At 44.3% G+C, this 13,106-nt stretch overlaps 1 protein-coding gene across 2 annotated transcripts in view; it reads left to right on the forward strand.

Annotated features, from left to right (window-relative positions):
• TRMT11 (tRNA methyltransferase 11 homolog) overlaps window positions 1–13,106 on the forward strand; it is a 77,406-nt gene that overhangs the window by 601 nt on the left and 63,699 nt on the right. The window contains exons 2-6 of one of the 2 annotated variants that reach the window (XM_044289114.1): window positions 553–618; window positions 6,652–6,725; window positions 8,773–8,854; window positions 8,993–9,085; window positions 11,747–11,881. In XM_044289114.1, coding sequence (XP_044145049.1) covers window positions 553–618; window positions 6,652–6,725; window positions 8,773–8,854; window positions 8,993–9,085; window positions 11,747–11,881 — 450 coding nt within the window. The remainder of the gene's footprint in view (window positions 1–552; window positions 619–6,651; window positions 6,726–8,772; window positions 8,855–8,992; window positions 9,086–11,746; window positions 11,882–13,106) is intronic. The other variant, XM_044289115.1, reaches the window with a different exon arrangement.

The raw sequence follows: 13,106 nt of genomic DNA on the forward strand, positions 1-13,106 counted from the left end.
ATCCGCCACACAAGCCCTTTAACTGTGAATAGGATTAGGTCTGTATTGGTTTTTCAGCCTACTGATGTAAATAAGAATGCCCCATTCACTGGCAGCAAGTAGAGATCTTGAATGGTGAGGAATTGAAACTAAAAGATTTAAGAAACTAAAAAGTGGAGTAACATCTCCAAGATGCACTTATCAAACAGCTTGTGACGAATCATAAATTTGGAGTAAATAATGGAAATTCAGACTGTAAAACATTCCCCCCAATGCCCGGGGCCTTCATATAGATTATACTTACCCTGCTCCCCGCCACCTGCGTCGCTCCTGATCCCCGCATGGCCGCCACTGCATCCAGCGACGGGGGGAGCAGCCAATAGCAGGCCATGACAGGGACGAGCCTCCCTAGTATCGCCAACGATGCAGCGGTGGCCGTGCAGGGATCAGGAGCGACGTGGGTGCCAGGGAGCGAGGTAAGTACTGGGGGGGCATGTTTTATAGTTTGTACAGAGTGGTAAGTCATTGGCATAGTGATAATATTAATATGGTTCTTCTTTTTCCACCATGCAGGAAATTCACTCCCTTCTCTCACTTTATGGCGGCAATATCAATAATATTCAAGAAGACCATGAAACGGTTTGTAGATGTGTAGAAGTGTGTACATGTCTGTATAGCCTGATGTAAACATGCGATAACTCACCTTTAACAATTATTTGATGGCACTTAATAGGGAATTCCCATGATAGCAATGGGCGGCATACCACTACCATATGCAATTACTGTATTTTTCAGGCTATAAGACGCACCAGACCATAAATCGCACCTAGGATATAGAGGAGGAAAATAAGAAAAAAAATACTTTTCATCAGAACCCCAAGCTCCATTAGATCTCAGATCAGACCCCCATTTATTCTTAGACCAGACCCCCATTCCTCAGATCAGACCCCCAAGCACCATCAGACCTCTGTATCAGACCCCTGTTCCTCCTCAGATCAGACCCCCAAGCTCCATCAGAGCCTCATTACTCCTCAGATCAGACCCCAAGCTCGATCAGACCTCTGTTTCAGACCCCCATTCTTCCTAAGATCAGACCCCAAGCTCCATTAGACAACAAAAATAAATGAACTTACCTCCTGCTATAGACTGCACTGACACTCACCACTCCTTGGTCTTCACTGCACTGTGACCGGAAGCACTGCCATTTTCCCCCTGCTTTTGGGGAAAAAAATGGTCAGTCTTAGGACTCTTTCAGACGGGCGTTGTGGGAAACTGTGCGGGTGCATTGTGTTAACACACGTGATTTTTCTGTGTGAATGCAAAACATTGTCATGCGTTTTGCACTCTCGTGAGAAAAATCGCGCATGTTTGGTACCCAAACTTCTTCACAGAAGTTCGGGCTTGGGATTGATGTTCTGAAGATTGTATTATTTTCCCTTATAACATGGTTATAAGGGAAAATAATAGCATTCTGAATACAGAATGCTAAGTAAAATAGCGCTGGAGGGGTTAAAAAATAAAAAAAAAAATTTTTTTAACTCACCTTAGTCCACTTGATCGCGAAGCCGGCATCTCCTTCTGTCTTCTTAGCTTTGTGTAGCAACAGGACCTGTGGTGATGTCACTCCGGTCATCACATGATCCATCACCATGGTAAAAGATCATGTGATGGATCATGTGATGGATCATGTGATGACTGTGACGTCACCAAAGGTCCTTGTTGCTCCACAGAGCTAAGATGAAGACAGAAGGAGATGCCGGCTACGCGAGCAAGTGGACTAAGGTGAGTTAAATTATTATTTTTTAACCCCTACAGCGCTATTTTTCTATGCATTCTGTATTCAGAATGCTATTATTTTCCCTTATAACCATATTATAAGGGAAAATAATAATGATCGGGTCTCCATCCCGATCGTCTCCTAGCAACCGTGCGTGAAAATAGCACTGCATCTGCACTTGCTTGCGGATGCTTGCGATTTTCATGCAACCCCATTCATTTCTATGGGGCCTGCGTTACGTGAAAAACGCAGAATATAGAGCATGCTGCGATTTTCACGCAACGCACAAGTGATGCGTGAAAATCACTGCTCATGTGAACAGCCCCATAGAAATGAATGGGTCGGGATTCAATGCGGGTGCAATGCGTTCAACTCACGCATCGCAACCGCGCGGAATACTCGCCCGTGTGAAAGGGGCCTTACAGTTTGAAAAATACAGTGCTTTGTGATCAGACCATGTTCACATCTCCATTTGTGGATCCAGCAGGCTGTTCCGGCACAAAGCAGCCAGCGGGATCCATCACTTCACCACCAGATCCCCATTGACTGCAATTGGGTCCAGTGGTGATCCGTCCGATTTCTGGCAAAAATGCCGGGTTTTGGCCAGAAGAAAAGCATTGAATGCAGTGGTTTATGCCCGGCTGAAACCCAGCATTTTTGGCAGTTCCCCATAGCGGTCAGTGTGGATTCGGCAGTGAGGTAGAGGATCAGCCTGCCAGATCCACAAACGGAGATATGAATGAGGCCTAAGTGCTGAGTTCCTCACTGATCCTCAGAAGTGTAATGGAGCTGTTAGGTTGGACTCACACTAAGGGCTGTTTCACACGAGCGAGTCCATTGCGGGAATCGCGCTCCGTGTGTGAGTGTGATCCTCTGCTCTGGACTTGCAGGAGAACATGGCATTATCATGATTTATAATGCTATGTGCCTCTGCTTGGCCTTATTTCTACAGAATCATACTGACAGCTTTATGTCACTATGATTCTGTGGAAAAAAGGCCAAGCAGAGACACACAGCATTATAAATCATGATAATGCCGTGCGCTCCTGCAAGTCCAGAGCGGAGGATCACACTCGCACACGAGCGTGATTCCCGCAATGGACTCGCTCGTGTGAAACAGCCCTAAGGGCTAATGCACATTTCTGCTGGTGTTTTGCAGTCTGCAAAATGCGAATACCCAAAACACGTTTACCAGCTGTGTGCATTCCACATTTTGCGGAAGGGCTAGCCCCAAATATAACAGTCCTATCCTTGTCCATAACGCAGACAGTAATAGGACGTGTTCTGTTTTTTTTTCGGAACGGACATGAAATGTAAACGGAGTAATTGGAAAAACCCTCCCAAAAAGTAACTTTTTTAATTGTAGAATCAGCAGTAAATCTTGTTGGCGCACAATTCAGGGGACAGTATCGCATATTTAACCCCTTAGGCTATTTTCACACTAGCGTTCGTCGGTCTGCTCGTGAGCTCCGTTTGAAGGAGCTCACGAGCGGACCCGAACGCCTCCGTCCAGCCCTGATGCAGTCTGAATGGAGGCGGATCCGCTCAGACTGCATCAGTCTGGCGGCGTTCAGCCTCCGCTCCGCTCGCCTCCGCACGGACAGGCGGACAGCTGAACGCTGCTTGCAGCGTTCGGGTGTCCGCCTGGCCGTGCGGAGGCGTGCGGATCCGTCCAGACTTACAATATAAGTCAATGGGGACGGATCCGTTTGAAGATGCCACAATATGGCTCAATCTTCAGGCGGATCCGTCCCCCATTGACTTTACATTGAAAGTCTGGACTGATCCGTACGAGGCTATTTTCACACTTAGCTGTTATATGCTAAAATAATGCAGACGGATCCGTTCTGAACGGAGCCTCCGTCTGCATTATTATGATCGGATCCGTTCAGAACGGATCCGATCGAACGCTAGTGTGAAAGTAGCCTTAGTGACATCAATAATTTTAGCTTTAAGGACCAATAATATTTTCCCCCTTTGTGTTCTAGCAGTCATAATTTTTTAAAAATTTTCTTCTAAATTTTTATTTATTTAGTGCAGGGGTGCATAACCTGCGGCCCCCAATACCATTCTATGCGGCCCCCAGCCATCTGGTAACAGACATGTATGTCTATGTCTTGTGGCTGCTCACATGAATCTTTCATGTATTGTCCCATTAGATGGGAGTACTGGAAGTGTAACTAGACATTTAGAATATATACTGTAGGTTCAATATGCCATAAATATAGTATTTCACTTGGTAATACCCCTTTAAAGATTATTTTCGGCCCTTGGAATTGTTTCAGGTTGACAATGTGGCCCCCAACCAGAAAAGGTTGTGCACCCCTGATTTAGTGGGATTAGTTGTAGGTTTTTTAGGAACCGTTTGGTTGGGGGTTAAATAACTTTTTTATAATTTTATTTTTAGGAGGAAAGATAAAAAAACTGCAATTTTCACATTATTTTGTGGAATATTTTTTACGGTGTTTACTGTGTGGTAACAATAACATCATTTTATTATGGTGGTCAGTACATTGAGGATAATACCACATTTCTAAATATTTTTTACAGTTTTTTCTCTCCTCCTGCAGCCTGTCAGCTGCTCCCTCATTCTCCTCCAGTCTGACGGAGTGGGGGCTGCTTTAACTGCTCATATCTCTGGTTCGGTACCAGGTAGAGATATGGACATTCTAAGCTTTCAGACAATACCAGAATGACAGCAATATATTCAGTACAGGGGAAGATATCACTGATAGAAATCGGGATGCAGTGAATGCAGCTGAAAGTAAAAGCAGGTTTTATCAGCGATTATTCCCAACTTGAGTTCTAACAGTGATTTCTCCTCTGTTGCTTGGACTTTAGCTGTCATTTTGGTCTTGTATGAAAGCCTTCATAAATTTGTACTGTAAAAAAACACTTCCTGATCTCGGGTTCAGTTCCAAGGTACCAGAGTTATAAATTAATTTATAAAGTTATTACCCGAAGTCCTGCGAGACTTCGCGAAGCAATATCTTCGGCTCATCGGAGCCAATACATTCTAATACTGTATGGAGCCACCTTTTGCTTTGATTACTGCTTTGCACACTCTTGGCATTCTCTTGATGAGCTTCAAGAGGTAGTCACCTGAAATGGTCTTCCAACAGTCTTGAAGGAGTTCCCAGAGATGCTTAGCACTTGTTGGCCCTTTTGCCTTCACTCTGCGGTCCAGCTCACCCCAAAAAATCTCAATTGGGTTCAGGTCCGGTGACTGTGGAGGCCAGGTCATCTGGCGCAGCACCCCATCACTCTCCTTCATGGTCAAATAGCCCTTACATAGCCTGGAGGTGTGTTTGGGGTCATTGTCCTGTTGAAAAATAAATGATGGTCCAACTAAACGCAAAGCGGATGGAATAGCATGCCGCTGCAAGATGCTGTGGTAGCCATGCTGGTTCAGTATGCCTTCAATTTTGAATAAATCCCCAACAGTGTCACCAGCAAAGCACCCCCACACCATCACACCTCCTCCTCCATGCTTCACGGTGGGAACCAGGCATGTAGAGTCCATCCATTCACCTTTTCTGCGTCGCACAAAGACACGGTGGTTGGAACCAAAGACCTCAAATTTGGACTCATCAGACCAAAGCACAGATTTCCACTGGTCTAATGTCCATCCCTTGTGTTCTTTAGCCCAAACAAGTCTCTTCTGCTTGTTGCCTGTCCTTAGCAGTGATTTCCTAGCAGATATTCTACCATGAAGGCCTGATTCACACAGTCTCCTCTTAACAGTTGTTCTAGAGATGTGTCTGCTGCTAGAACTCTGTGTGGCATTGACCTGGTCTCTAATCTGAGCTGCTGTTAACCTGCGATTTCTGAGGCTGGTGACTCGGATGAACTTATCCTCCGCAGCAGAGGGGACTCTTGGTCTTTCTTTCCTGGGGTGGTCCGCATGTGAGCCAGTTTCTTTGTAGCGCTTGATGGTTTTTGTGACTGCACTTGGGGAACTCAGCAGAGGGGACTCTTGGTCTTTCTTTCCTGGGGTGGTCCGCATGTGAGCCAGTTTCTTTGTAGCGCTTGATGGTTTTTGTGACTGCACTTGGGGAAACTTTCAAAGTTTTCCCAATTTTTCAGACTGACTGACCTTCATTTCTTAAAGTAATGATGGCCACTCGTTTTTCTTTACTTAGCTGCTTGTTTCTTGCCATAATACAAATTCTAACAGTCTATTCAGTAGGACTATCAGCTGTGTATCCGCCTGACTTCTCCACAACCAACCCCATTTATAAGGCAAGAAATCCCACTTATTAAACCTGACAGGGCACACCTGTGAAGTGAAAACCATTTCAGGTGACTACCTCTTGAAGCTCATCAAGAGAATTCCAAGAGTGTGCAAAGCAGTAATCAAAGCAAAAGGTGGCTACTTTGAAGAACCTAGAATATGACATATTTTCAGTTGTTTCACACTTTTTTGTTATGTATATAATTCCACATGTGTTAATTCATAGTTTTGATGCCTTCAGTGTGAATCTACAATTTTCATAGTCATGAAAATAAAATAAAGAAAGCTCTTTGAATGAGAAGGTGTGTCCAAACTTTTGGTCTGTACTGTATATTGAAATAATACGTCATTTGAAATGCCTTATTCATTACTTACTAATACTTTTCCTGGGATAACCCCTTGAAACTAATTTGTAAGCTGCATAAATTCTCAGTTTGTGTTTCTTGTGCGTTTTTATTTAAAGTGATGTCACCTTTTTTCATTTTCTTTGTATATATTAATTCTTACCAAATATATATGGCACATAGACGCATAGATCCAATCTAGACCCAGTATATAGTGCAAAGGGCGACATAAAATCAACAATGATATGTAAAATCCACATCTGCAGTTTCTTGTTGTACTGTATCTTAACTTTCTTTTTACATATTCTTGTTCACAGTCTCCTTTCTGTGTTCTTAATATCCCAAGTGAGGCCCTAGCAAGGAAAATAATGCATCGCACTGTATGTGCAAAGTAAGTCTTGGGAAAATGACTGTATTTCTGCCTTCTGTGGGCTTTTTATATTTTTTGGCCCTTGAGTTGATATGTAGACATAATGATTCCTATGTTACTAAAGGAACATAACAGCAAATAGCTAACTGTTCCCCTTTTAGGTGTCACAAATGACACATACATACCCTGACACATGTAAGATTCTGTGCCTAAATCCATTAGAAATCCACATCCATTGTTTTCGCAACCCCATTTACTTGCATCGGAAATTTAATGGCATGTCGTGCTAATCTTCATGCACATCTGGCATGGCTCTAAAGCTACAAGGCTACTGAAGTGAGATTGTATTCTGACATGAGAACATACCCTTAAAGGTACAATCCAGACTCGGTAATAACAATACAGTGGACGGGATTTACTAAAAGTGGGACATCCTCCGCCAGGCTTAGTAAATAGTGCACTGGTGTATGATGGCACAAGCCCCTTAATAAATTGCCTCATCTTCTGACTTTCCGTGCTTCGGAAACTGAAATCTATGCCGGCTAAGAGCCAGAGTAGACTTCAGCTACAATTTCTGGTGTCATTTATAGTGAATCCAGCTGGCCGTGGTTGTCCACACCTCTCCCGCTAAGCTTCGCCCCTTCCATTTAAACTTTTAAAATGATTGCACAAGTGTGGCATAAAAACATTTATAAAACTCCCCACTTAGGATACTGGTCCTGTGCATTCCACGGTCCATATTATAGAACTGCCTATTCTTAGGACATGTTCTAGAATTTGTGGACTGACCGCATGGATGCAGACAGCACACGGGTGACTTACTTGCGCTGTCTGTATGTTTCGCGGCCCCCATAGAAATAATGAATTCCCCATGTGATCCACAAAAAATGCAGATCAGACGTGGACCAAAAACATTGTCTCGTGCACGAGGCATCTGTATACGAGGGACAAACAGATGAAGGTGCAAATGCTTTGAACCACATTTACTATGTGTCATATACACTATTAGCGCCTCGCTCAAAAAAGAGGCATGGGTCTGACTTCCCGGGAAAGGGGTATGGCTTAAGAAATGACAAAGTGCACTAAAATTCCGGGGCAAAGTAAGCCAACTAATAACAATTACATGCAGTGATCTCCTCCACAGTATGGAGAGCAGCGATCACTAATGCCATCACTCATCCCCTTGCAGAATCATTATGTGCTGGCAGCAGAACATGATTAGACGGCGTAATCTGCTAATGGCAAGCAGCGGTTTTTGTACCTGCCTCATTCATGGGGTAATCAGCCGCACTTTTACACAGGAAGATCATTGTTAACAAGCATTCCTAGCAAACGTTTGTTAGCGATGATGTGACCGATCCTCGGCCATTGTGTGTGCCAGTGAGTGGCTGCAGCATTTATGCTATATACCTACGGATCACAGCTACAGTTCGTAATCAAGCAGCAGCAGGAGTACCAGACCAGGGCGACAGGGAACTGCACAGGAGAAAGAGGTGAATATACAACCTACAGAGGTTGTTGTAGGCTATTGGAGGGATGATCCAAGATTTTAATTATTTCGGACATCGGTTTTAAATATATTTCTGCCTATGTTACATGAACCACGAGGGATCATAAAAAGTCCATCAGCCTACATACCCTTATTCTGGGGCCCCTGGCTCTTGCTAATACTGTTTGGGGCCAAACTTTTTGGAAGCCGAAAAAACCGTCTCCCATTGTTTTCTTTGGGAGGCTGTGGATCCCCCCCCACCAAGCAGTGTGCCTGAAGCAGTTGCTCCATCTGCACAAATGTTAATCTGGCCCTAATCGTAGGCTGCAGATAACTGCCTTCAGGGGCCGCGTGTTTGAGACCCCTGGATTAGACAACGTGAAGGTGCACCAGATTTATCATCAATCATCAGACATTGTGAAAAGTCCGTCGGAATGTTAGTTTTAGTAAATTTCCCCCACTATGTCTATTGGGGGCCTTTGGGGCTAAAAAAATGTGCATCCAGTAAACTTTGCACCATGATTGCTATATGGCATTCTAATATTTGCCAATTGAAATGATTTCTTCTTGTACTCTTAGGTCGCTCTTTGAGTTGTGGGGTCATGGAAAATGCCTGAACGAGCTCAAGCAATCAATCCAAAGCTATCCTGTAGAAAATATGGTAGGAGAAAGCACCAGATTATGACTATACAGGGTCCTACACTAATAATATTTTGCTTTTACATTTCATTTTAACATTAGTTTTAGCATCTTAAATACTATACGTATTTCTTAACTATAGCTCCTTTGTTTCTTTTAGGTCCCCTATCTTCAGCCCAATTCCACATACAAGATCTGCATCCATAGCTTCAATAAAACCTTGACACAGAAAGAAAAAGTTGCAAAGATAGATGTGAGTAGTCATTCCACAGTCAAAGCCGAGAATGTTTGGCTAGAATTTAAGGGGGTTCTCCAGGGATGATTTAAAATGGCCGCCAATAACCTGTCCTAGAATGTGAGCTGTCTGGGGGGTGAGGAGGCCTCACTACACTATACACTGCTAATCAGTAGATGATAATGCTGAGATCCTGCCTATGATATGTCATCATGGCTGAGCAGCCTGACAGGAAAAGCATCAATTTGTAGTACGATGGTCCCTCAAGTTACAATATTAATTGGTGCCATCACAACTATTGTATGTTGAAACTTTTGTAACCTGAGTGCATTGCATACCTGTATGGGAAACTAATAATTGGCTCCAAAGCCCCAAAATGTCATCCCAAGGTAAGAAATTGAAGATTTAAAGGGGTTGTCTCACTTCAGCAAGTGGCATTTATCAAGTAGAGAAAGTTAATACAAGGCACTTACTAATATATTGTGATTGTCCATATTGTCTCCTTTGCTGGATAGATTAATCACATTATACACTGCTCGCTTCCAGGGGTTACGAACACCCCGCAGTCCAGCAGCAGTGGTCGTGCTTGCACACTATAGGAAAAAGCGCTGGCCTCTCTGGTGGCCAGGACCATGGCAATGTGCATAGGTCGGTGCTTTTTCTTAAAGTGTGCAGGCACAACCACTGCTGCTGGATTGCAGGGCGGTCGTGACCATGGAAAAAAGAAGTGTATAATGCGATGGAAAAATGAATCCAGCCAGCAAAGGAGGCCATATGGGCAATCACAATACATTAGAAAGTGGTTTGTAGTAACTTTCTCTACATAGTAAATGCCATTTGCTGAAGTGAGACAACCCCTTTAGGAGAAATAAGCAGTTAAATAAGACACATAAAGCAAGACCTTACATATAACAATCAGGACTAAATGCTGGAAGCTATCCATTACTTTCTGTGATGAGGACTAGAGCGTCTTCACGGTCCAGTATATTACGGTTTACCAGAAAAATACAGTAGAGCCGCCCTCACCCGACATCCAGAAGAGCAGCTCATCCTGACACAGGTGAAGAGCAGTACAGAAAATGTAGTACACCGTCAGTACAAGTGTTTTACCACAGATATAGACCTGTAGGTTGGTTGGATATGAGTCTAGTTTCAACTTACAATGGGCCAGCAAAGACCATGGTAAGCAGAAAATATGGTACCTGTGGCCTTTTGATCTCGAGGGATCACTGTACATACAAGTGCCAGAGTGCAGTGAGGCCACGCTCCTCACCCACCTATCCTACTCATGTTTTAGGGACAGGGTGCTGGTGGTTATTTTAAATTATTCCCTGAGAACCCTTTAAGCCTTATTCACACAACCATGTCTAATTTTCTATAGTGAAAAACAGATGGCTTCTGCGTGCATTCGTTTGTTTTTTTTCCCTCTGGCTCCCACACTCTAATCTGCAAAAATGGACCAGAATAGGGCTTGCAGTGAGTTTTTCAGATTGGGGACATAGATCCGTAAAAATTATCTATGTGTGGATATCGTCATTGACTTGTATGGGTCTGTGTGCTGTCCATTTAAAAAAAAATGCACCTGGAAGAGAGAAACTGTTGTGTGAGTAAGCCTTTAATTGTACCATAAAAAACATCCAAAGCAGTTTGATGTAGACAGTCAGGGATCCTTCTGCTGGGAGTCTTCACGAACAGCTGATATCTCAGAGGGGATCAATGAAAACGCTTGTTCTGTGTAGCCGGAAGACAAAGTGCTGCAATACAATCTTTGAAATCAAGAGGTATCCTTTTTCTTCTAAGAATGTCTGTGGTTCTGTGAAGCAGCGTTTGTGTCTGAGCCAAGTACTGTGTTTGATACCGCAAATTACGTCAGAGACTATGATAACTGAATGGATGCCATGTACGTTGTATTGCGCCACACATAGACCTCCATTGGTCTGTACTGTACTTCCCTATAGATCTCCACTTTCATACAGAGGTATATGGACTTTTTTTTTTTCCCCCCCTCATGGATTTTTCGGTATTTCGACGGAAGTGCTCTTGATCTGGGGAATGGAGCATGATTGTAGAAGGACTATCAGTGGCTTCTTACTTTGCAGGTAACACCTGATCGTCGATGTCCCAACACTAGTCTTTATGGCAGGGATCAGCAACCTTCGGCTCTCCAGCTGCTGTGAAACTACAACTCTCAGCATGTACACGTACTTGGCTTTTCTTGTAATTCCCATAGAAGTAAAAGGAGGATTCTGGGAGTTGTAGTTTCAGAACAGCTGGAGTGCCGGAGGTTGCTGATCCTTGTTCTAGGGGGACCATATGCTGGACCAGGGTTGTTAAAAAACCTTCAGAACTGTTGAAGGGTATCTAAACATTTGAAAACACAAAGGAGCATAAATGCTGCTCAGAGTGCTCTGCCCCTTGGGCTTTCATTGGCTCGGTTGACTTTTTGAGCGTATGGAGTACAAATCCAGAGAAAGTACATGGGATCGGTACTTCACATGCTTGAAATGCTGAGCAGGACTGATGAAAGAAGAATGGACAGAGGGCTCCTGAGCAGTGCTGCTGCCCCTTCACGTTTTCCAAAAAAAAAAAAACTGACCATGAAAAAAGTCCATGTTTGTTTTTCATGCTTGCACTTTCTGTACTTCTTGTATATCTAATAATGGTTGTTTGCACACACAGGCAATGGAGTTCATGCCATTTAAAGGGAAAGTTAGTTTACAGAATGCAGAACATATATTGTACTTACTGGAGGATTACGGAGCTAACCCAAATACCGCCCCCAAAGATCCCCTGAAGATCTACTTTGGCCGGTGGGTGAGTACTAACTAGCTAAAAATATAATTTCTTTCTCGTCTATGACAGCACCCCCGGGAGAGACCGCCTCCTCCTCCTCAGGACAAGAACCAGGAACCAGAACCGCCTTTTAAAGGAGAGATCATCCCCTCTATCTCCAGTTCTGTTTACTGTCCTAAAGGGCAGGAGGGAATCAGATCCGCCGATAGAAGATTAGGATTAGAGCTGCGAAGGCCCCGGCTATTGTAAATAGTGTGTGGAGGGTTACTCCGTGCAGCATAAGCCTCCTCCGGGAGCTGCTGCAGAAGTCTGGGCTCCCTTCTCTATCCTTATTCCTTCAATCCTCCTTCCAGGTTCCTGAGAGGGCTTGCCCTTCTGGGGCGCCTGCGAACCTCTGCAGGCTGTGTTTGCATGTTTGGCCGCCGGCCCGCGCTATGAAATTGCTACTTCCAGGTTGCGGCGGTGGGAGGAAGCTGCGGACCGGAAGGGGAGAGATCCCGGCTAGCGCCCGCCTAGGAGAGAAACCCAGCCAGCTCACTGCCATGCTGGGTGAAACAAACGAGGCAGTTCCTCCATTAGGCTGGTGTGTGCCGTATGAAACATGGAGCAGACTCAATGCGTTGAACCCACTGAGACCACCAATGATACATCGGTACCAGGGTGGGGTAAGAGGGGTTATACCCCAGCATGAAATTTCTATCTTATGTGCTCATGGGGTCATTTCTTGTTACTTAGGTTTCAAAGGAGTCTTCTAGGAAGACCCCGAGAGTAAAAGAGAAGGTGTGGTGTGTAGGAAGAAACTTCCTTCTGCCTGGGCAAAGCCCCTATGTCAAGGCTGTATCAGCAAGTTAATGGAGGAGGAAGCCCCGTCTTTTATGGTCATAATTAAACAGATGATACATGAAGAGGTCAGAGAGTCAGCGGTTTGATAATGCATTGTCCCAGTACTTCTTCTGCTGCCGCTACTAACGACTCCCCCTCAAGTGACAGTGATATTCTTTCCGGTTTGGAGGAAGAAGGAGAATGGGGGTCATCTGAAAAGTCTTCTGAGGACAAGGCCGCAGGGAGACCATATTTCATGTGGAGAATACCAACTCCCTAGTAAAGGCGGATAGGGCTACTATGGGGTAGTATTCTGTCCAGGACTCTGTTTGAGGGTTTAGGCCCCAAAAAGAGAAAAGTGTTTGATGTACATAGGAACAATCAGGAGCTAATTGCCAGTGAATGGAAAAGACCGGATAGGACG

Source organism: Bufo gargarizans, chromosome 4, assembly GCF_014858855.1.
Source record: "Bufo gargarizans isolate SCDJY-AF-19 chromosome 4, ASM1485885v1, whole genome shotgun sequence".
NCBI classification, from domain to species: Eukaryota; Metazoa; Chordata; class Amphibia; order Anura; family Bufonidae; genus Bufo; species Bufo gargarizans.